General features: G+C 44.1%; 1 protein-coding gene across 3 annotated transcripts in view; it reads left to right on the forward strand.

Moving 5' to 3' along the window:
• Positions 1 to 25,543, forward strand: part of HECW1 (HECT, C2 and WW domain containing E3 ubiquitin protein ligase 1) — a gene marked incomplete at both ends in the record, with an annotated part of 620,984 nt that overhangs the window by 567,747 nt on the left and 27,694 nt on the right. For all 3 annotated transcript variants that reach the window (XM_079711607.1, XM_079711606.1, XM_079711608.1), the window contains 3 exons: positions 2,028 to 2,148; positions 2,915 to 3,028; positions 3,854 to 4,006. In XM_079711607.1, coding sequence (XP_079567733.1) covers positions 2,028 to 2,148; positions 2,915 to 3,028; positions 3,854 to 4,006 — 388 coding nt within the window. The remainder of the gene's footprint in view (positions 1 to 2,027; positions 2,149 to 2,914; positions 3,029 to 3,853; positions 4,007 to 25,543) is intronic.

Genomic DNA, 25,543 nt, shown 5'->3' on the forward strand with positions numbered 1-25,543 from the left:
CAACCACATTTCCCTGGTAAACGTACGCTCTTCTCTACTGCTATTTCAAACGTTGCCGCTCCTCTCAAACTTCCAGCCCCTCGGTCTCTCCTGGCAAATGACGTGCCTTCTTCCTTCACTGAGAAAATTGAAGCCCTTAGACAGAAGCTGTCTCAAATGCCTGCTGCCTATCTTACAAGCCTACCAATGCTGCCACCCCCTGTCCCCCTTCTCACCTATGCATTAGAGGGGGCGTCTTCACTAAGGTCGCGGCGAGCTCTGGGCACCCAGTCCTGTGGGTAATTCTCAGCCCTCCTCCTGACCTTTCAGCCACATTTAACACTACTGATGGCCCCTCCCCTTAAGTCACCTCTTCAGTTGGCTTCTGGGACACAAGCTGTAGGCATTTCATCTACGTCTTTGGCCACTTTTGCAGACTCATCCTTCCCTTCCTACCATCCTCAAGACTCTGTGCCAGGTTTTTTTCTCTTCTCTCTCAAGCTATGTCTTTTTCCAATCAAGCATCCAAGCGTACTGCCATCAGAGACCAAGCTCATGATCTCACCCATCTGTGCTTCTTCCATTTGTCCCCATCTCAGTGAATGTCACCACAGGCCATTCCATTATGATGTCTGAAACCCACCTGGGCCTCACTACCAATATCCAGTTCATTGCCTCCTAAACACATCTCCAATCTATCTTCTTCTTCTTCTTTTTTTTTTTTTTTCGATGTAGTCCCATTTCTCATCTCCAGTGACACCACCCTAGTACAATGCAGGCTGTCTAAATCCACTCTGGGCCTCTCTGGTGTTTTCTCTCTACTGCAGAAAGACTAAGGTTTTCATAACTCAAGACACATCACGTTGGCCCCCACACAATGGCTTTCCTGTTGTGCTTAACATTAAACAAAATTGTTTAATACAGTGTACTTTATCCTGTTTGATCTGCCTCCTGCCCACCTCTCAAGGCTTGTTTTGCATCACTCCGGTCCTCACACCCTATGCTCCAGATAAACTGGAACACCATTTTCCATCCTACCACGGTACCTTTGCATGTGCTGGTCCTCTACCTAGATTGCTCTTCTCCCAGCTCATCTCTTCTCTTAAGTTAAATGGAAGCCCTTCCTAACTCACTCAGTCTAATTCATGCCTACTTATTCTTCAGCTATTCCCCAGGGAAGCCTTCCTGAACTTGGCCAGAGTATTCTGTGATCTCAAAGAACTAAGTTCCTTTCCTTCATGGGTAGGAATCACCTCAACTTATAATAATATTCTCATTTCTGTGAGTTTGGTTGTATCAGTTTTATCTAGATTATAAATTCAGTACCTGGAATATAAACTAATAAATAGTTATTGAAGAGGCAAACCATGATCAAAGCCATCTGTGAAACTTAGAGAAGAATGTTATTTTGTCCATTCCTTTTTTCATTAAAAGGTATATAAAGATAATAAAGCATCTACAAAGCACACTAGGTGATACAAAAACTCTCTTCTGTAAAGAGTAAGGAATTATTATTAATAATATTATTATTATTAATTTTGCTTTTATAGTGCAAGGTAATCTGATATAAACTCCTACATGCTCTGAGGCCTAATGGACATGTATATTTATTTTAGCATCAATATAGTTAGAGAAATACAAAGCACACATATATTACAATCCTAGTTGCTTCATTATAGTTATAACCACTTCTTATAATATAGTAACTTACAAGAGTCTAGTTTGATTTATGTTGTTTTAGAATATTCAAGCATAACTAAGCCAAGAAATATGCTCATCAAGGTATTCTGAAGAGAAATACAACTTGAAATGGAGTGGAAGACATAAATATTTATTGTCATCAGAATTCAGTTTTCTCTTTATTATATTATACCTGTTTATTATAAAAGTAACTGAGGGAGTGATAGAAATGAAGGGAAATGTCTTGGAGAAGGAAAACACGAAGATGCAGGAATGTGCTTCTGGTTGGCCCTTTCTCCTCCGTTGCCCTGCATATTTGTTCTTCAATAAAAAATGATGACCTTCAGCCTGTGTGCTTCTCTCTGCAGGTTTACAGAGAGCCAGTGCAAGAGCCCCTTCACCCTACAGGAGAGACTTTGAGGCCAAGCTCCGCAATTTCTACCGAAAACTGGAAGCCAAAGGATTTGGTCAGGGTCCAGGGAAAATTAAGTGAGTGCTCCAGTGCTTGGCACTGAACTCAGATGGTAGATGTTTCTATCCTTTTCTCCCCTATAACTTGGTAATATATGTTTGGAGATTGGATACCATGGTGTAGTATCAGTCATGTTCATAGAAGGGAGGAAAGAAAAAGTTAGGAAGTTGGAAAGAAAAAGTTAGGAAGTTGGAAAGAAAGAAGAAAGGAAGTTAAGAAATTGGAAGGGAGGCAGGAAGAGAAGAGAAGGGAAGGAGAGGGAGAAAGAAAAGTAGATTTCAAACAAAACCATATATAAAATCAATGGTAGACCTTTTCAGAAAACAAGGAATCTTGAACTAAATTTAAAAATCATATGTTTCCCTTTACATATTCTTGGGACAAATTTACCTACTCATTAGTCAAATAGCTTTGATCTTCGGATCTAAGTAAAGAGTTGTGGTCTTTTTCCACTTTGGGTTTATTATTTTCATCTTGAAAAGCCAAACCCAAACTCAGGAATCCAACTTAAGAGATTCTTTTTGGAATTGATCAAAAAGAATCCTAAAGGTAGTCCAACATGATGGAATGTGTCCCATTATGAAAGTGCACGTTGTCCTTGTGCTTTCCTGGTTTTGAAAGGAGTGTCAACATAAGGCCATAGCTGAACTGACGGAATCTATACCTTGTTGGAGAGGCTAGGCAATGAGACCATCAGCCTGGGTCCCCACAGCTCGCCTAGAACACTCCCTAACATTGGAGCCCGAGCACCCGCTCACCACCCTCATGATTTCTCCTTTCCAGGCTCATCATTCGGCGAGACCACCTGTTGGAGGGAACCTTCAATCAGGTTATGGCCTATTCCCGGAAGGAGCTCCAGCGAAACAAGCTCTACATCACCTTTGTTGGAGAGGAGGGGTGAGGCACCAGCGCTTTTATGGAGACACCTTAGTGTGGGTAGACCAGAGGCCCCAGATCCTGGGTGATTCTTCTCAAGAAGGAGCAGGATGTCTCTAAGCCTTTGCCCCAAGGTGATTCTGATCATGTCCTCCCAGGAGGCCTTTCTCTCCAGATGTTGCCAATCTTTAGGTTTCATGTTCTCTAAAAGCCTAAGATGATTGGCATGTTCTAGAGTCTGAGGTCACATGGTCAAAGTATAAGCCAAAAATACAAACCTAAACTACTGCATCTTTACTTTCTCATGTGGGTACCCTTCTGAGTTTCTGATCAAAGAACTCTTCCCCCAAGAGTGCACATATATAACTACATACCAAATTTTTCATATAATTTCAGTGATTTCTTGGCAAGCCATCTCAACCGTGTAGGGCAAGCCCACCCAGGAGGGCATAGCAGAATGAACTTGAAAGTGTTTTCAATTCATACACATGCACACATGCACCATCACAGGAAATTCTTTTGTACCTCCTACAATGAAGTCCCTGTTTTGAATAGGCCAGTTGTGTGTTTAACCCAAAAGGTATGATATGATTGAGGACAAAGGTTAAGGAACACTGCCATAGCATTGGTGCATGGCCATCTAGTAAGGACATCATCCCCAAACCAGTCACTGCATTCTCATTTTCTACAGCCAATTATACTTCCCTTGGGATCCACTGTAAAGAGCAGAGGCTGCTCTCTGCTTTCCCAGCACTGACTCTGAAAGGACAAGCTAGCCCCTGCGTAGGGACAGGTCCCTGGCCTCTCGCACGTAATGAGCTTCCCGGGCCTCTGCTTCCTTTGCAGCCTGGACTACAGTGGTCCTTCGCGAGAGTTCTTCTTCCTTTTGTCTCAGGAGCTCTTCAACCCTTACTACGGACTCTTCGAGTACTCCGCCAATGACACCTACACCGTGCAGATCAGCCCCATGTCTGCGTTTGTAGAAAACCATCTTGAATGGTAAGAGCTGGAATTTTTACTTTCTCGTGTTGGAAAGTTCTGGTCTTTCTTAGTCAGAAGACAGTGGTGTTTCTTGAGGGCCACTGTGTTTGGAGCAGCGGCCCGATATCATGAGGGCTGATGGGAGTGAATAACAAGGCACTAGAGCGAAGGTTCTCTGCCAGTCTTCACTCAGAATACAAAATAAATTACTAAAGACATGCAAATTTCCTATCAACTGCAAATTGATGTAAGATACTGTCATTGCCTTCTGAGGAGATGTGAAGGTAAGTAGACATAAGTTCTGAATGTTGATAATTCTACTAAAATCCTGAGTCCCCTGCAGAGGCTTCTTGAAGGTATTTGTAGGAAATTCTCTGATTTGGACCAATGGCTTTCACACTGTGGCCATCAGCTTCTGTATCTTGCTGTAAAATAAGTCTGTTGGGTCAGATGATCTCTCAGCATCCTTCTGACTTGAAAATCCAATATCTCTTTGGTCCTCTCTTCTTGAGACATCAATTGCCACTTACTGAAATGAGTAAGAAGATCAGTATCAGTCAATTCTGTGTAGTTCTGTGGGTGAGATACCTCAGATATGGGTGTTAGAAGTCTCCAGAAAGCTGCATGGGACATCAAGGATGCCTGCACTTTCCTACTGTGTCACCACCACACCTGACTTGAAAAGTACCCCTGACTTCACTGCAGGAGCTCCTGCCATGAGGAGGGAAACAAGTCTCGGAAACTGCTGATGTGGGTTCTTGTCTGACATTGCTTATTGATGATGTGTCAAGGGGCTGCTGGTGAAGGGAGCTTCTCGGGTAACACCTGGGCCTGCTGGGCGTATGGCCCAAATCCCCATATTTTGGTTTTACGGCAACAGAACAACCCATCTGTGCTACGGCTGCCAGCTATAGCCCATGACCTCTCTCTCCAAACACTCTCAGCTTTGAAGTTCTTTTATTATTTTTTTTCATTTTTTAGAATTTATTTTATAGAAGTATAGTTGATTTACAACATTGTGTTAATTTCTGCTTTACAGCAAAGTGATTCAGATCTATATTTTTTCTTTTTCATATTCTTTTCCATTATGGTTTATCATAGGATATTGAATATAGTTCCCTGTGCAATACAGTAAGACCTTGTTGTTTATCTTTTATCTATTCTATATATAATAGTTTGCATCTGCTAATCCCAAAGTCCCAATCCGTCCCTCCCCCTCCAACTCTCCCCCTTGGCAACCACAAATCTGTGCTGTATGTCTGTGAGTCTGTTTCTGTTTCGTAGATATGTTCATTTGTGTCATGTTTTAGATTCCACATATAAGTGATATCATATGGTATTTGTCTCTTTCTGACTTACTTCATTTAGTATGATAATCTCTAGGTCCATCCATGTTGCTGCAAATGGCATTATTTCATTCTTTTTTATGGCTGAGTAGTATTCCATTGTATGTATATGTGTGTGTGTGTGTGTGTACCACATATTCTTTTTCCATTCATCTATTGATGGACATTTAGGTTGTTTCCATGTCTTGGTTATTGTAAATAGTGTGCTATGAACATAAGGGTGCATGTATCTTTTTGAATTATAGTTTTGTCCAGGTATATGCCCAGCAGTGGGATTGCTGGATCATACAGTAGTTCTATTTTTAGTTTTCTGAGGAACCTCCATACTGTTCTCCATAGTGGCTGCACCAACTTACATTCCCACCAACAGTGTAGGAGGGTTCCCTTTTCTCCACACCCCATCCAGCATTTGTTATTTGTAGATTTTTTTTTTTTTTTTGCGGTACGTGGGCCTCTCACTGTTGTGGCCTCTCCCGTTGTGGAGCACAGGCTCCGGACGCGCAGGCTCAGCGGCCACGGCTCACAGGCCTAGCCGCCCTGCGGCATGTGGGATCTTCCCGGACCGGGGCACGAACCCGTGTCCCCTGCATCGGCAGGCAGACTCTCAACCACTGCGCCACCAGGGAAGCCCTGTTATTTGTAGATTTTTTAATAATGGCCATTCTGACCATCGTGAGGTGGTACTTCATTGTAGTTTTGATTTGCATTTCTCTAATAATTAGTGATATTGAGCATCTTTTTATATGCCTACTGGCCATCTGGATGTCTTCTTTGGAGAAATGTCTCTTTAGGTCTTCTGCCCAATTTTTTTATTGGGTTGTTTGCTTTTTTGTTATTGAGTTGTATGAGCTCTTTATATATTTTGGAAATTAAGCCTTTATTGGTCACATCATTTGCAAATATTTTCTCCTGGTCCGTAGATTGTCTTTTCATTTTGTTTATGGTTTCCTTTGCTGTGCAAAAGCTTGTAAGTTTGATTAGGTCCCATTTGTTTATTTTTGCTTTTATTTCTATTGCCTTGGGAGACTAGCATAAGAAAACATTGGTACGATTTATGTCAGAGAATGTTTGCCTATGGTCTCTTCTAAGAGCTTATGGTGTCATGTCTTGTATTTAAGTCTTTAAGCCATTTTGAGTTTATTTTTGTGTATGGTGCGAGGGTGTGTTCTAACTTCACTGATTTGCATGTGTCAGCTCTGAAGTTCTTGAGCTGAAGCAGGCGTGTCTGCATCAAGTGTTACAGTGGGTCTCTTGACTCTCCGCAGGTGAAGAAGCAAATGTGGCCCTTTGTTGTTCCTTTTCCTGTAACTTATCAAATAAGGGGATGATGAAACCTGGGAGGCAGAAACACATAGATGGGGCAGGCGGAGCAGGAAGTGGCCACTGAGGGGACTTAGGAATGAGAATCAAAGGCCACATCTAACTTAGTCACGTTCAGGCAGGGTTCATCCCAGCAGTGGAAAGTGCCGTACCCCATGCCACAAGAATATATATGTACACAGATTATACTTCATATAATCCCTTAATTCTCTTAGTCTGTGAGCATGAAATTTAAGATGGTGTCTTGAAGGTCATGAATTAGAGTCAGGAAATATTTTCATCAAATATCGTAGCATATAGGAAGGACTATGCTGGGTATTGTGGGATACCTCCATTAATTAAGCAATTGTAAATCAAGCATGTGCTATGTGCTAGGAGGATACAAAGACGAAGTGAATGAGATCTCCTCCCTCAAGGGGGGAGCATGTGAGTAAATCAATAATTCTACTACAATATCTTAAATGCCAGGTTATGCATACATAAAATGTGTGTGTGTGTGTGTGTGTGTGTATGTGTGTGTGTGTGTGTGTGTTTGAGAGAGAGAGTGCCCCCAAGATGCATATATGAGACTGGGAATTGTATTAAATCACAAGGGAAAATGTCTCACTCAGCCCAAGGCAAGGGGTGGGGGAGTGGGGAGTGAAACCAGGGGATCTCATAAAAAGAGGGGATAATTGTGCCATCTTTTTTTTTTTTTTTCTAGAGAGAGTGGGTATACGAGCCAAGCCTTAAGGGGAAGTTGAGTAGGAGACTAGGCAGAGAAGGGGAGAAAAGACGTTTTGAGGATCCAGAATTGGAAGCAAGCCTCAAAAGGCGTGGGAGGGAATAGAGTCTTCGGCAAACAGTGTAGATGGATCAGAGCCAAGAATGGCCTTTGGGGTTGTGGTGGGAATGAGGCTGGAGACGAAGAGAGAGGCAGATGGTCTCATCCCCTAGGGAGAATGCTATCATTGGATTTGTGTTTTCAAAAAGTAAATCTTGCTGTAATGTGGGGAAATTTTTGAGGAGGGAAGGCTGGAAAGAGCCGAGACCAGCTCCAAAGCTGTTGATACGTCCTGGGGAGAAACAGATGGTCAAAACTGAGGCAGAGGCAGGGTCTGAGAGAGGAGGGGACTGACTTTGGGAACTTCTAGGAGGGAGAAGAGACTGAACTAGGTGGTTCACTGGTTTAATGTTGAGGTGAGGGGGAGAGAGAAATATAGAATAAGTTCAAAGTTTCTGGTTGCACCATGCGATGGATTGGGACCATTCACTGTGATGGGAGTTATGTGAAATAGATGATACTTAGAGGAAAGATGAGGAATTCACCCTTTGACACATAGAATTTGCAGTTTCCCTTATAAATACACACGGATGTATTAGTATGTAACTGGAATATGGCCCTGGGGAGCATGAGGGGAGCTGGGCTGGAAACTGAGTTTGAGAGACACCAACACAGCCGGAGTGGCTCAGCCATGGGAGGAGATGGGAGCTCGCAGAGAGGTGGCCCATGCTGATGTGTCAGCGACGGGCAGAGCCAAAGGTCCCTGGGGGGAGCTAAGAAGGAGTGGCCAGGGACTCCCCTGGTGGCACAGTGGTTAAGACTCCACGCTCCTAATGCAGGGGACCCGGGTTCGATCCCTGGTCAGGAAACTAGATCCCACATGCATGCCGCAACTAAGAGTTCGCATGCCACAACTAAGGAACCGGTGAGCCGCAACTAAGGAGCCCGCGAGCCGCAACTAAGACTTGACGCAACCAAATAAATGAATAAATATTTTTTTTAAAAAAGAAGAAGGAGTGACCAGAGTGCTCAGCCTGGGAGGAATGGGACAGAGAAGGAGGTGCTCCGACGAGGACCTGCCGAGGGCGAAGAAGGCAGTCTGAGAAGGTGGAGGCCATAGGAGGTGTGCAGGCAATAGAAAGGGGTCCCCAGGGGTTCAGAGCCCAGGATTGGAAGGACAGAGCTTAGGACATCAGGGTAGGGAGAGCGTTCAGATGACCAAGGGAGCTGCATTTGGATGGTGGCAGAGGTTCATGGGGGTAAGCGCCCTGGCGGCGTGAAGGGAACCCAGCGTTCTGGAGGAAACCTTGGGATCCAGCGTGTCTCAGCACAGATGCAGGGGAAGGCCACAGGCAAAGGCCTGATGAGAAGCACAGGAGAAACGCTGGACTTCTGGCCTGCTCAGTCACTTTCCACCAGGGAAGCCACCTCGCCAACTGCCCAGCCCATGTTTCTTTCGTCCTGACTCTGCTGTCTCTGACCATCTCTGGCTGGAGCAGGCCGTGTCAATATGTCTGTTACACTTCAGCGCTTGGAGAAAGGAAACCACAGGGATGTTTTAAGAATTAGCAAAGTTCTCTGGATGGATCCTTTATAAAGGTCAAAGGCCCGTAGTGCCTGGCCCAGAGGTGCTAGTTACCCTCTGTCTTTGCAAAGGAAAGGACGTGAGGACTTTCACCCGCTGAGGTTCCCGCTCACGTTGAGAATATTTGCTGTGTAGCCCAGAAGCAAAATGGCAGGTACCTTTCTGAGCAACTAGCAATCTAAACAGAGCTCACGCAGGTGAGAGCTCCCTTTTCGCTCAACGTTGGATGATGAATTGTTATGAAGTGAGCCGGGGCCTCCCCTCTGATCCGAGGCTCTGACTCTGAACCTCAGTCCCCTGAGCCCTGGGCTGGCAGAAAAGCCAGGATGCAGAGCCAGCACTGGTCCCAGATGGTACCACGACCCTCACGCGGGGTCAGACTCTTGTCACATCAGTGCTTCAGAGGTCCTGGGGGAAGGAAGAGGGTTTCCTTTGGGCATCACTGCCACACAGAGAGAACTTGAGCCACTGGGTACGAGCCTGCTTTAGCTTTGAATGGGAAGCCCTGCTTGGCTGTGCGTGGCTCAACCAGATGGTAACGCTGCAGTTATTCCTTCTGTGTATTTTCCTACAAGCCGTCCTGCACCTTGGGGCAAATGGTCTTAACAAGAAAACCGAGCGCCCCTGAGTGCTGGGCCGTTTTGGCAAAGGGCACGCAGGAGGGCTCAGCACCTGAATGAAGTCACTCCGGGCCTTACACAAAGCGTGGGCAGCAAGTGGGTGCTGAGACCCCTGCCTGAGGCTTTGTCACTGTGGTTCCTGCAGCCAGGGGTCGATGCCACTGAAGAAACCTGACTCCCGAGTTCTCAGTTCTGTTGCCCAACCGGGTGCCAGTCCCCACCGGCAGGGTGGGCAAGGCTGCGGCTGATCTCAGATGTAGTCGCCTGGCCCTCCTTCCTTCTTCACTCCCCCCTGGGACCCTTTATCCCGTGATCCACGTGGGCTGTGAGGAAGATGACACTTACTATGACCAACACATCACTCATAAGAAAACAGAGACCAAAAGATTACAGGGCTCATCACAGTCACAGCCTTGACATTGTAAAGCTAGAAGTTGTCCCTAATGCAGGACAGGCCAGGGCGGGAGTCTGCCTGGAAGGGGAGTGACTTCTGGCCCCTGCCCTCCTCTTCCCTCTGCAGAGAGGCCCTGCAGACCAGAAATAAACAGGGAGAAAACTGATCAGCTTTACAGGATTAAACATCACCCAGGATGGAAACATTGCTCGGGTATGGCTGGAAGAGGTCATTTTGTAAATTATTATTCTGGTTCTTTATCTTTTCACTGGCCCTTCTTTTGTGTCCCACACTCTGTTTTGTCTGTTGTGTCCCCTTTAAAGAGTAAGCTCCATGAAAGCAGAGATGGGTCTGTCTTATTTTACTCTGGCACAGGCCTGGCACTTTGAGGTGTTCAAAATAACACGTCATTGACGATTGGGTGACTAAGTGAGAATTGTTCCACAAGCCACACCAGCCACTTCCTTGTACCAGGGCCGTTAAGACAGAGGGCTCGTATCTTCCATGTGCAATTAATTGCTCAAAGGTCGCACTTTTATTTGTCATCTCTGGTTTTAAAGCCCTTACAGTGTCATCAATAAACACACATGTCCCCTGGGAGCTTTGCACTTAGCTCTGCACGAGGTCCACACTCAGCTTGTTACTGACACAGTGCCTGCCCCCTCTCACACTGGCACCTCCAGGCCAGGCAGTACCCCAGAGATGGGCAGAGAGGCCTCTGGCACCAGGTCCTTCTCCTGCTAGCTCCTCCTTGACTGTAGCTACTTGAAATTCTCTGCTTCCTGCTCCCTGTGTGTGGGTTTTGCATACCCTGGGATACAGCCCCGAAATCAAAAGCCCGCATATGGGGCATAGCGATTCAACCTCCTTCCCTTTATTCCTAGTCAAGCGTCGAGAGATACTAATATGAATAAATATGGTGACATTTCTATATACACACATTAAGTAAACTGGAAAAAAAATCTGTTTTTTTGAACTTCAGCCTAAAAGGTATTCCTGTAATTGCCGTTTCATTACTTATTTGTATTACCCAATTAAGTGGTATGGACCCTGCTGGGACCCTAGCCCCCACCAGGCTCTCTGCAGCAACAGGGGAGGGTTCTTTTTCCGTTTGGTTGGAGCAGCCAAATAATGAAACCAAAGCTGAGAACGACACAGCACAAGCTTTATTCAGTAACCAAAGAATGGAGAAGCAGGAACTAAGTTCACAGATCAACTTCTCACCCACCAGGAAAGAGATTTAATTTTTTGGAGTAAAGACAAAGAGAGGAGGAATGAGGCTAATGATGGAGAGATTTATGCATTAGTCTACTGGGGAAGAGGCAGGGCTTTTTCAGGGGAGTGGGATGCCACGCCCTTATCCTTTTTTGGTCCTTAATGTCCGGTCATGGCCAGGGTAGTTGTGTCATTTAGTATGCTAATATAGTAAAATCAGTGTCTAAGGAGACTCAAGGTCTTTTGGAGGTCAGATTCGTTTCCATCTTGGTCCCAGCTGGTTCCATCTGGGTCTTTTGTTTGTTTGTTTGTAGCTTCCTTTCTTATCTCTGGACCCTTTAACTTAAAGATTTATGTTAATTCCTGCTAAAGGCGGGGGTTGGCAGGTTTTGAACAAAGACCTGGAGCAACTGTGGCAGCATTTGTACCACTGACTTTCCCAGTTGATAAGGACCCTGTCAAAATCAGCAAGGGTAACACTCATGCCAGGTAAGAGAGAGGAGGTGGAGCTGGAACCCCGTTGGGCCTCCCAAGGGAGCTGTGGTCACAGATGGACGCAGCCCTGCCCCCCACTGGGAGGGGCCGGGAAAGAGCACAACACCCTCTTCCGTCCCACTGGCCAAGCCAACCATGCACAGAGGGCACAGGATCTCCAGCTATGGCAGCCCATAGCAGCCTGTCCCCAAGGTCACAGAGCAGGACAGAAAATTGTGGGAAACCCATGAGGAGTGTAGGGCAGGGACTGAAAATAACCGGAGGAGCCTCTACCATTCAGGACTTTCAATCCATCCACTAGAAATATTACCATTTGCTAAATTGTATGTGTCTTTGACCGAGAAATCTTAAAGTAATATTCTAAATTCCATATCTTCATTCTTTGATTATGATTGTCATTTGCAGATTAGTGAGGTGCTCATATGATGATCTTTTTATTCTTTTAATCACCATTGCATGTTCATTTTATGTCCCTGGAGATACAGAAGTTAATATAAAACTAAACAATGAAACACCCATTGAAAACTTCTTAAACATGCCAAGCACTGTTCTAGACACTTCCATCTAACAGCACTATAGCCCAGATACTACTTAGTATACTGCTTTTACAGATGAAGAAAATAAGGTGCAGATATAACCAAAATCACAGAGATAGTCACAGACCAAGCTGGGATTGGAACCCAGGAAACCTGGCCCCAGTGTCAGGCTCTAGCCCCCTGACTAAGGCAAAGTCAGATATTTAATTGGGCAAATTACAATACGATGTGGTAAATGCTATACATACGTCTATGGTAGAACTTATCACATTGCATGGTAATAAGTATTAGGTACAAGGAGCTTTAAAAATGATGAGGGCTTCCCTGGTGGCGCAGTGGTTGAGAGTCCGCCTGCCGATGCAGGGGACACAGGTTCGATCCCTGGCCCGGGAAGATCCCACATGCCGCAAAGCAACTAAGCTCGTGTGCCACAACTACTGAGCCTGTGCTCTAGAGCCTGTGAGCCACAACTACTGAGCCCGCATGCCGCAACTATTGAAGCCCACGCGCCTAGAGCCCGTGCTCCACAATGAGGGAAGCCACTCAAATGAGAAGCAGCCCGTGCACCGCAAGGAAGAGTAGCCCCCGCTCGCCGCAACTAGAGAAAGCCCGTGTGCAGCAACGAAGACCCAACACAGCCATCCATAAATAAATAAATAAATAAAATTTTAAAAAAAGAAAAAAAATGAGTGAGAATAGTTAGTTGGCTGGCAGAGATGGGAAGAGGAAACTTCCAGGGAGAGGGCCCGAAATTCATAGCAGGATGGCAGGTGAGCAAGCAGATGTCAGTTGGATTTGGCTGCAAAATAGAGAAAGAGAAAGGCTGTAAGGCACCTTGTGTCAAATAGGGAAGTGCATTTAATGGCATCCAGGGAGTTTGGATTTTATCACAAAGATGACGATGTATTTTTTGGGGGGTGGAGGAATGTCTTGATCAGGTCTGTATTTTAGAAAGTCAACTCTGGTTATAAGTAGGTGAATTGGAGTGGAAATGGGGTTGTCATTTAAGTGGCAGTTCTTTGAAATAGTTCTTTGAAAAGAGGAGAAAGTATCAAACTAGGGCAGAAAGCTATTTCATAAGAAGGATGAGCAAATGAGCAAAACTTGGTAATGGATTATAGACAGTGGTGGGGTTCAGTATATGAAATTTCCCACTTGCATAAAATGATGTATATGAAAATACCAGGTCAAAAGTTCTCATCTTTTTTTTTTTTATTTATTTTTGGCTGCGTTGGGTCTTCATTGCTGTGCGCAGGCTTTCTCTAGTTGCGGCAAGCAGGGGCTACTCTTTGTTGTGGTGCACAGTCTTCTCATGGCGGTGGCTTCTCTTGTTGCAGAGCACGGGCCCTAGGTGCACAGGCTTCAGTAGTTGTGGCATGTGGGCTCAGTAGTTGTGGCACATGGGCTTAGGTGCTCCGCAGCATGTGGGATCCTCCCGGACCAGAGCTCGAACCTGTGTTCTCTGCATTGGCAGGTGGATCCTTAACCACTGCACCACCAGGGAAGTCCTCTTATCTATTTTTAATGGAGGCATAAACAACAGAACTATAAATGTGAAAAGCTCCAAACTTATTTTTATATCTAATAAATTATGAATAGAGCAAAATGCATATACTTTCTAATCATTATGCTTGAATAGAAAAGATTCACATTCCAGCTGAAAAATCTCCTCTAAGGGCCTTCCCTCAGCACTCATTTTAAAATAGCCCAGACATTTATAACTCTCCAACTTAACATCTTAATTCATTATATTGACAGAACTTATCGCTCTCTGAAATAAACTGTATTTATAGATTTATATTGTATACTTGTAACTCATTACTGTGTGTCTCTCCCCGTGAAAGTCTGAGGTCTTTCCTAGTCACAAACATGGCACTCAGTAAATGAGTGTGGAAGGAAGGAAAGAAAGAAAGAAGGACAGGAGGGATGGAGGGAAGAAGGGAGGGTGGATGGATGGATGGATGGATGGATGGATGGATGGATGGATGGTTTCAATCTCATTTCAATTTTTAGTTCAGAATATTTGTAATTCAGAAAAACGGGTCATCGTCAAGTATCATTTAAGTTCTACTAGATGTTCTCTCTGAAATCACCACTGGAAATTCTTTTTCTGTTTCAATGATTCTGAATGCCACTTTTCCCAGAGCAAATCTAAGATGCGCTAAACAACTGAAAGAGGTAAACTTCTGTATTTTGAGGAAGAGTGCCAGAGTGTTGACGGGCTCTGTTCGTTAAGTATTAGCATGTATCATTTTAAGAAGTCATGGTGATGTGAGTCACTCTTTACATAATCGTCAGTGTAAGAAGAATTTTCAGAAGCCAGGGTTCAAATCTGACGCTGTTTAATCCGTTTCTGTGCAACCACCAGAAGGTCCATTTGCTCGTTTCATGTCAGTGATGGTGACAGATCTAACCCTCCTATATCATAACCAGAAATCCTGGGACCTCTCTAGCCAAAATCTCCAAGAACCTTTGCTAACTGTGAACCAGACTCCCCCATGTCCTTCTATCCCTGCTCTGACCTCTCCCTTTCCAAGCAGACACTACCTGGGTGGCAAAAACTTCTGTTTTCAGGTATTTACCAAGAGGAGGGGGAGGCGGGAGGGAGGCTTCTTGGAGCATGTTTAAAGTTTGGCCAAGTGGGTATTAAGTATAATTGCAGAGTTTTATGGAACTTAAGAAGTCATGGATAACACACTTTAAACATCCCTTACTGTATCTGCAGAGTCTGAATTAGTAGGTAGAAACCACAATATCGCGAGATTCCATTGGATGTCTCCTGGCCCTTCAACCCCCAAGGGCCCCTCCTGAGAGAAGAGCTCAGTGTGTCATTTTCATTTGAGTCAAGGGTCAGATAAGCTCCGCCATGCCACGTCATCCCAATAGCAGCCCCCAGGTTCCTTCCTAGGCACCTACAAGAGCTTGCCTGGTTCCATCTCTGGCTGAATCTGAGTAGCCTTCCTAGCAATGCCTAGAGAGTCTCAGGGCACACATTAGCTGAGAAGGCACCATAAAATGTGCGTGTCTGGTTGTGACTATGTCCACTTCTTAACATAACTTTCTTTAGAACTTGCGAGAAACTTCTAGTAAAGCTTTCAAAACAGTTAGCGAGAACACTCTTTTTCAACGCTTGCCTTATGCAGAAATAGGCCTAAGGATGTACGAGATTTATATGACAAAGGTGGCAGTTCAAGTCAGTTGGAAAAGAACGGACTGTATAGTCAATGAGGCCAATATAACTGGCTCTACAACCAAAAAAATTTAGGTTAAATTCCTCTCCAACTTGAAAGCACATGTAAAAAATGTAACAGTAAGATTTCTTCAAAAAACTCTAGGTGACTTTCTATATATTCTAGAAGATAAACATTATTGAGAACAGAAAACAAACTCAGGAAACTTTGAGTGGTAGAGGCTTTTTCACTCAAGATTGGAACCCTGGAATCTAGCAAAGAAAAGGAAAATATATTTGAATATATAAAAATGAAAATACTTTTTATGGCAAAAATACCATGAATAAAGGCAAAAGGCAAGCTTTGATTTTGAAAAATAATCTTTGCAACTCAGGAAAATCAGAGGCTGAAAATCTGCAATATAGATTTCAAAGAGCTCTTCCACCTTGAAAAGAAGAGGAGAAACAACTCTAGAAAAATCAGCAAAGAAAATGAAAAAAGCTGTTCAGAGAAGAAAAAATCCAAATAATCACCAAACCCATAAAAAGAATTTCAATTTTATCAGTGGCCAGGGATATTTAAGCAAAATAAAGAAACAATGATATATCACTTTGTAACAATCAAATTGGCAAATATTAAAAAGAATCATATGTCCTCTTTTCAGGAGGACATGGGTGAAAGTTTATTCTCTTCCATCACCAATAGAAACATGAATTTTGAGAGCCTTTTTTAAAAACACAAGCAACAATATATACTAAAACTTTTAAACCCATATACCCTCTGGCCCATGAATCTCTCTCATAGAAACAAAAGCACTGCTATAAGGACTCTTATAATAACAGCTAATATTCTTGAGCCCTTATTATGGGCCAGGTATCTTTGCAAAAGCTCTACATGAGTTGCACATCCTGTTATGATCTCCCTATTTTACAAATGAGGAAACTGGTACCCATAGAGGTTTAGAACTTGCCCAAGGTAGCATAGCTAATAAATGGCAGAGCCAGGAATCCAACCCAGGCAGCATGGCTCTCCAGTGCAAACTTTTAAAAGCTATCCTATCCTCCCTAACAAAACATACCAGGATGTTTATTTCAGTATCGTTGGTAAAGACACAAATGTAGAAGCAATCCAGGTGTCCATCAGCAGAGACCAGTTAACTTCATCACAGCAGCTCCACACTGCACCATTATATGAGGAGTAAAAGAGCTGAATTAGAATCTTACCAGATGATGGAAGAGGATTTCTTCAAGATATTGTTGAGGGAAGAAAAGCAGAAAACTATGAACAACACAATTTAAAAACCAAAAAATAATGATGCAAAACCTGTACCTGTATGGATATAGATATGTAAATATAAATAACTTAGTATGTGATTACATGATTTAGAGGAAAACTATGGAAGGATACATCTTAGTCAGCATGGGTCCCAGGAGATGAGATGAGGAGAGAGTAGCCAACCAGGCCAGAAGGAGACAAAACTAATGATAATAAAAAAGTATCTACGAGCATATTAATGAATTGATATAAAAATTACAAGTGTGTATACATTTTTAAAAATAAATCCCTAACGACTGAAATGCCATTTGGTACAAATGGCTTAGCTAAGTTATTAGAAAGAAACAAGTGTCTTAGACATGAATTCCTCAACGCGCCCTCCGATTTCTGAGGACCCGATGCTGGTCGCACGAACTGCTGGGCAGTCAGTGAGCCTCTGGTGTACTAGAAATGCCACACAGATGCACTCCCACCTCGCTCACTCTACCTCTGGTGTCTTCCACTCTCCATCCCATTTGCCCTCCCTTTCCTCAGCCCCCAAATCTTTAATAATTCTCAGTGTCTACAAAATGAAGTCCAGATTCCTCAGATCCTCAGGGACTCCCCAAGGTGCAAGATCACCTGTCTTGGGACGCCATCTACCTCTCCCGCCAGCTCTTCTACCCAGTCCCCGCGCTCCTCTCCCTTACAGGCCCCATCATTTCCTCTGTTCTCTCATTTAAGGGTGGGTCCACGTGTCACCCACCCTTAAAGCCCATTTAAAATACTTTATAGTTCTCTTGTGACTTCTTTCCTGAACTTTCTTCTGAAGAGTAAGTTCATCTTCTCTTGAGTTCTTTTTTTTTTTAATATTTATTTATTTGGCTGCACCGGCTCTTAGTTGCAGCATGCAGGATCTTTAGTTGTGGCATGCATGCAGGGTCTAGTTCCCTGACCAGAAATTGAACCCGGACCCCCTGCACTGGGAGCGTGGAGTCTTAACCCCTGGACCACCAGGCAAATCCCCTTGAGTTCTTTTAGAAACAAAGGTATTCAGACACTTTTAGCTGAAACCTTGCTTTCCAATGAAATTTATATTCAGTCCCAGTATCTAGGACAGAAGAAGGTGGAGCTTGTCTCCTTCAAGGAGTCTGGGGGCTGGTCATTTGTCCACTCAGACTCTTCTTCCTCCCCGCCATCTTTATGCTTCTGTGCAAAACAGTTTGAATAAAACACCACTCTGGGATGTCTGCATTTCTCATTCCATCTCTCCCGGGCTACTCTGTATTGTAAGGATTCGTGCTAGCTTCGAAACTGGATCAAGCAGCAAGCACGTTATCGCCCCTTGCAACCAGCATGGTTTCTGGCATACAGGCAGCCCCCTTCAGTTCCTGAGGCAGGGTGCCACACAGCCAGAGGAGTAAATTCCTGCTGCAACTCTCAGCGGCTGTGTGACCCTGGGCAGGTTTCTCAACCTCTCTGAATCTCAGCCTCCTTTCCCATGAAAAGGTGATAACAGTGCCTATTCTGTGTGATGGTCGTAAGGGTCCTGGAAAAGTGACTGGTACCCAGTAGGCGTTTAACAGATGTGGATGCCATCATTCTGTCCTTGAGTGTATGTGTGTTTTTTTTGTTTTTTTTTTTTAGAAGATGTTGGGGGTAGGAGTTTATTAATTTACTTATTTATTTTTGCTGTGTTGGGTCTTCGTTTCTGTGCGAGGGCTTTCTCTAGTTGTGGCAAGTGGGGGCCACTCTTCATCGCAGTGCGCAGGCCTCTCACTATCGCAGCCTCTCTTGTTGCGGAGCACAGGCTCCAGACGCACAGTTTCAGTAGTTGTGGCTCACGGGCCTAGTTGCTCCGCGGCATGCGGGATCCTCCCAGACCAGGGATCGAACCCGTGTCCCCCGCATTAGCAGGCAGACTCTCAACCACTGCACCACCAGGGAAGCCCTATGTGTGTATTTTATAGGGACATCAGAAAGTGTTAGAGAAAGCTAGGTTGGTTCCCTTGATCCCAGGTTTCTGAGTCTTGGCACTATTGACATTTGGGGCCAGATGATTCTTTATGGTGGGGACTGCCCTGTGCATTGGAGGATGTTGAACAGCGTCCCTGGCCTCTGCCCACTAGGTACAGTCCCACCACTACCACCACCCCAGGATTGTGACAACCAAAAGTGTCTCTAGATATTGCCAAACTACGTACTATTGAGAACTACGGCTTTAATGTTCCCATAAAAGCTTGGAAAAAGAAATGTGTCACGTGGCTGACCAAGGGCAGCAATATTTTTGCAGGATTAAGAATATTTCCCTGGCCTATAGTTCTATAAAAAAAACATGTTCATATTCAACATCTCTGGTTCCTGGACCAGCATAACCCAGCCCCTGAGCGGGGACGGGGCAAGAGCCACAGTGTAGTCAGGCTCCTGAGCTGAGTCCATGCTCTGATTCCCTTCAAGTCCATCCAGAAGAGAACCTCCCACTTGCTTCCTCTTTTTTTTTAATACCCTTTATGAGTCGTTTCAAACATATACAAACAACAGACATGTCTAATGCTCTTATCACCCAGTTTCAAGAACTTGTACACTTCTCCAGACCTGATTTTTGATTTTTTTAAAGTAAAATTTACACGTTACATGCACAAACTTTATCTGTATATTTTTGACAAATGTATGTACATTTATATCCTACATCCTTATAAAGATATGGAATTTTTCCGTCACCTCAAAAATCTTCTCATGGTCCTTCCCAGTCTATCTCTGACCCCTCTCAACTCCATGAAACCACTGAATAGATATTTTCAGCACCTGTTTTCTTTGTATGCTCTAGAACTTCATAGAAATGAAATAGTCCTCTTTAGTGGTAATTCTTCCACTTGCTTTTTTTTTTAACATCTTTATTGGAGTAGAATTGCCTTACAATGGCATGTTAGTTTCTGCTGTATAACAAAGTGAATCAGCTCTATATATACATGTATCCCCGTATCTCCTCCCTCTTGCGTCTCCCTCCCTCCCTATCCCACCCCTCTAGGCTTCCCAGGACGGTTGCCTCCCCGACTCATTCAGGGACAGAGCTTGGTGTGACGCCACGCCCCTTGGGAATCAGGATTCCCACAGCATTCCTGGGTGGTTGGGAGGGTAGAGGGCAGGGAGTGTTCAGGCAGGTGGTTTTGCCACCTGCCCAGCGGCAGGCCACCCTGTCCCCACAGGCCTGCATGTGCAGGAGGGCCAGATGCCACGCCTCAGTCTTCCCACAGACCAGGAGGGAACAATTACAGAGCAAACAACTGGCGGGGATGTCAGGACCAAGCCCAACCCACGATTAGCTGTAGAGATGGGACACTAGCTTAGGGCCAAACCCTGAACTCAGCTGGCAGGAATGTGCACCCAGCAGAGGGAATGCAGACCGCGCCGGGCGTGGCGTGGGAGCGGGGAAATGTCATTCTGTACGTACAGGGAGCTGCGAAGAATCAAGACTGCCCTTTTCCCAAATAGTGACTGCAGAACAGCTCCATAGCGGGGACGTGCTTTTTGCTGGCACTTGCCCCCGCTGTTTGTACTGCTTTCACATTCCAAAGGGAGCTCTGTTTGTTTTAATTTGTATTAGCCATCTGTAGACCTGATCACTGCTTTTTCTGGAAGCTCAGTTGGGTGGGGCACCTGGAAGGGTGCAAGGTTTTTGAGGAGACAATGAAAGAAGAAAAGGAAAGACTTGTACGGCACAGGTGGAAAGAGAAACTGAAACCAGGGCAGCCCTTCGTCCTCTGGACTGGAGGGAAACACGTGGCAAGTGTCACCACCTACAGGTGGTGACACAAGAAGGGGATTAGCTTGGGACAAAAGGAAGAACCCCTCCCCTATTTAATGGGACAGGAGGAGGCATGGATGCAGGTCACTGGGCTGAGAGGAGGCCAAGCAGGACCCTTCACACCCTCTGCTTTTGGAAGAGACAGGTCTTTGAACTCCATCCTTCTGTGGTGCCCACGCATAGAGCACAGTGACTGTTGCCTAAGTCAAAACTTCACTTCCGACTTTCATGCCATATTTTTCCATCGTAAAAACAAAAAAAGGATGAGGGACTTGGAGTCTGTGGTCCTCAAACTTTAGTCAGCAACTACAGAGCTTGTTTTAAATGCAGATTCCCGGAGCTCACCCCACAGAGAGTCTAATCTCCAGGCACCTATATTCGAACAAGCATCCCAGGGAACCTGATGCCAAAGGGAGGATCGCCACCCTTGGAGAAACACTGCCACAGATGCTGGCGGCGGCTTCAGGAGCCCTCCAGAGAGTGTGAGAAGAAGAAAGCTAGATGTGGGTGCAGTTTTCACACAAAGAAATGAAATCATCCCAGCCAGAAACAACAGATTTTCACTCCATTTACCAGTACGTGAGAAGTTAGAAAACATGAAGGTCCAAAGAGGAAGGCAATAATATTGGGTAGAGAATGGAAACACATATTGTGTGGGAATATGAGTATTTAATGCACTTAAATAGTGAGGATGAGAAAGGATAATTGTTTTTAATTAATCAAAGTTACAAGCATAAGGAAAAAGGAGTATCTTTGAGATGAGTTTTTAAAATATAATAGAATTTAGCAATTATGGAGTGCTTTTTCATCTTCAAAGAACCTATTAACATTAAAGTACTCTTTTCTAAAATTCTCCCTCGAGGTAGGTAAGCAAAATTGAACATTATTATCCCTTATTTGTAGATGGGGAGAGAAAAGTGGAGAGGCTGTTTCAACCTAACATTGGAAGGACTTAAAAAAAAAAAAAAAAGTTCCCACCATAGAGATCTGAGTTTCCCACCTTTAGCTCTCCTGGATGCTTATATTATTGGACAAGAAGTCACAGCACGTTTTGTATAAGTGACCACTGGTGGAGGTGTGAATAAGCTTCTGTGCTGCACAGAGGCGGGAGATGCCATTTCCTGTTCTCCTAATTTCCCTGGTGTGTTAGGATTTAAACTGAGCAAAGGTTTCAAAAGAATCAAAGTTAATTAATTTGACCAGGCTGTTTACATTATCTTACTTCAGTGTCCTAACATGTAACCTGGGGATTAAAAATTAGGCTTCGATTACGTGCCTCAAACTTTTTTGTGGATACACTACTGCTTGATTAAGTAAATGGAAATGGATGCTGCCCCCCTTAAAAATTTGCTTTGAGGACAAAGGAAATGAAAATACTCTAGTAACAATACAAGCCCGGGAATAAATTACAATATGTAGTTAATATCATGGCTGAGAAATCCTTACGCTTGACCCTTTCTAAGTATAAAAATGTTAAAAATTGGAACTATTGGTTAAGTCATTGAAAGATGTACTTTCCAAGAGGTGTGTTCATTTTCTGATTTGTTTAAATACCAAATAGAATTAAGAGAGTCAGCACCTCGTCTTCAAAAGACTTTTTGTCTGTTGGAAGAGCTTTTCTAAAAACATAAGTTATGTGAAAATACAAAAGTTTATCTTCTGTCTAGCCTCAATTTCATTAGAGGAAATATATATTCAGAGCAGTGGGAAGGGTTGAAGAGTTTTACAGCAACAGAATTTGGAATGAATGGAGGGCCAGGGCCAGGGTCAGGGTCAACCACCTGGAATGGATTTCCTAAGTTAAGAGTAGTAAAGCTGTCTGGGAAAAAAATGTATTGAAAAGGACATTTGCACAGGTGGACCTGGGACAAAAGTTCAACCCTAGTCAAGTTGAGAACAGGATCAAGGTACCTAAATGGTCTCAGGATCTGAGAAGGAGAATAATTGGTGGAGACGTATAAATCTAATGATTAGGAACATCATTGCAGAAGACACAGGGGAATCACTCCAGACATCTAAGAAAATGTGTGACATAATCCAGGAGACAGACCCTCAGGCACAGGCTGGGAACAGACCAGACAGATGCCTTGGGACCTCTGGGGCACAAAGGGGCAAGAAGGACTTTCAGGTTTCAGATGATGAATAGCAAACGTAGACTCCAAGGTTGGCTTTCCTTACTATCCAGACTTCTAGGGACTTTCTCCTTATATTCTCATATCAAGGAATATCAACTAATTCTATGCTATAATGAAAAATATAATCAGTCGATGAATCTTCAAAACAATCAAGCTAAATAGAACATAGTCGCAAGCCCTGACATCATGTTGATTCATTTATATATTGTTTATGCTTCCCATACTTTCCCTCTACCAATACAATTAATTCAGAACCAATTATTTAGATAGCTTCAAGTATTCCTGGTATGTGGTTATACCAGTACGTATGCTTTTGTGTAGCATGAGAACATGATGTTGTCAGAGCCATTATTGTTTTGCCAGTCAGGTGGAAATTACAGAATGTCATTTCAGTTGAGACTTAGGTAGTAGTTCAGTAATTCTAATAATTTCCTGAACCATAATGTCACTAGTCTGTATGCCCCATGGAAGCTTGGGAGCCTTGTCTGTTGTGCTCTAAGTACCCCAGCAACTAGACAGTGCCTCAAAAATGGTGGGTACCTCAATATGATTTGTTGAAAGATTGAATGAATGAATGAATGAATGAAAAACCTAAAAGTTGGTTTAGGTTATATCAAATTGATTATTTTTTTCACCTGACTCAGTTTTTGTGTAATACTGTGCATTGCTTAATGAGTCACAGGTAGAGAAGGACACAACACTTAAAGGGTCAGTAGGGCACTGTGGGTTTTGCCTGGATCACAGTGACACTGTTATTCCTTTATTCTCTGGTCTTTGCAGCTCAGATAATTAAGACCTTTTAAACCTTCACCTTCCTGTTTTACCCAGTTAGATGAGGATATAGCAGATCTCAGAACATTTCAGTTATCCAGGCAAGCAGCATGTTTTGGTCAACTTTCCTATATAATTCTGGGCATGGAACCAGAGTCTATGTCTTAATGAAAATTAGATAAATTCTCCTCTTGCATGAAATTAAAAATATGACTTTAGTGGGTCAACTTATAAACTCTACAATAATAGGTTTAGTGATAAATGTCCAAGAAGATGAAGGAAGAGGGGTGTCCTTTGCATTGGGTACTATATTACTCTCCAAAAGCTACCTTAGCAAATTACCACAAACTGGGTATTCTCCATTCTAGAAGCCAGAAGTCCAAAACTGAGGTGTCAGCAAGGACATGTTCTCTGTCCAGGCTCTGGGGGAGAATCCTTCCTAGCCTCATTCAGCTTCTGGTGGCTCCAGGCCTTCCTTGGCTTGTGGCTCCATAACTTCAGTCTCCAATTCTGTCTTCACATGGCATTTTCCTCTGTTTCTGTGTCTTCTCCTCTTCTGTCTCTTTTAAGCACATTTGGCAGTGGATTTAGGGCCCACGTGGATAATCCAAGATGATCTCATTTTGGGACCCTTAATGATATCTGCAAGGACCCTTTTTCTTTTTTTTTTTTTTTAATTATTATTATTTTTTTTTTTTGCGGTACGCGGGCCTCTCACTGCCGTGGCCTCCCCCGTTGCGAAGCACAGGCTCCGGACGCGCAGGCCCAGCGGCCATGGCTCACGGGCCCAGCCGCTCCGCGGCATGTGGGATCCTCCCGGACCGGGGCACGAACCCGTGTCCCCTGCATTGGCAGGCGGACTCTCAACCACTGCGCCACCAGGGAAGCCCAGGACCCTTTTTCTTAAGGTCACAGGATCCAGGGTTGAGGAAGATGAAGCATCTTTGGGGGGCACATTCAACCCGCTACAGATACAGATAATCTGCATAATATACTTCTAGAAGAGCTTTCTCTGAACGGGAGGCGCCCATTTGGCCCACCATGTTGCCATGTTGAGGAATAAGCAGCCCTGGTCTTACTCCTTTGCCCCCTGCAGGGCTGATTTTAGTGAAAGGCACTTGGTCTAGACACATTCATTTCAGTTCTAATTAGCAGTCAGAAGATCATATCCTGTCATTATGTTGTGTTGGCAGGGTCTCTTTCAGGACAGATGAAGAAAACTTCAAGTTTTCTCAGCTAATTTGCAGTGCTGTTTCCACACACAGGGAAGCTATGAAAGCCAAATATAAATCAGGCCTTGCATCTACAATATTTAAACAATTTGAGGGGGGTTGAGGGAGGCGATTCTTTACCCATGCCTTGAAACATTATCTGAGTAAAGGTGCTGAAGAGAATAGACTTAACTTCCTACTGTATAGCACAGGAAACTATACTCAACATTATGTAGTAACCTATAAGGGAAAAGAATCTGAAAAAGAATAGATATATGTATATGTGTAACTGAATCGCTGTGCTTTACACCTGAAACTTACACAATATTGTAAATCAGCTCTACTTGAATAAAAAAATTAAAAAGTATATATATATATACTAGTTTAGATTAAACAACAAAAAAAAACTAACTTTCCTAGCCCCAGTGACCTTGACCTACATTCCACTCCAGCCACCTGCTCCCACAATGGCCCTCCCAGCCTCATTATCACCCAGAACTGTGCCATCTCTGAAATTGACGACTCTAAAATCCCTCCATCCATCATTCTACAGACAGTGCTCCCACCTCCTCCCACTACCGCAGCTGCTCACCAAGTTCATTTACACCTCAGACTCACCATCCCCTGCCCATCTGGCATGGTGTCCTTCACCCCAGGCCTCCTGAACACCTCCTTCCCCTGTACACAATTCCCCCTCCCCTCCACGCTTACACCCCATCTGATGGGCAAAACGCCACGTTGGATCAGTATCATAACTCACTCTCCCATGTTCAACACCGGAGCTGTTTCCTGCACCTCTAGCACCAGAGAAAATGAAATGATCCTGAGAGACGGTACAATCCTAAATCATGCTCTCTGACCTCAGCAGGTTCTACAGCAAAGCTCACCTGTCCTTTGATGCATCTTTCATTCCACTGGCCTGAAAGCCCCTACCA

Source organism: Hyperoodon ampullatus, assembly GCF_949752795.1.
Source record: "Hyperoodon ampullatus genome assembly, chromosome: 9".
NCBI lineage: Eukaryota > Metazoa > Chordata > Mammalia > Artiodactyla > Ziphiidae > Hyperoodon > Hyperoodon ampullatus.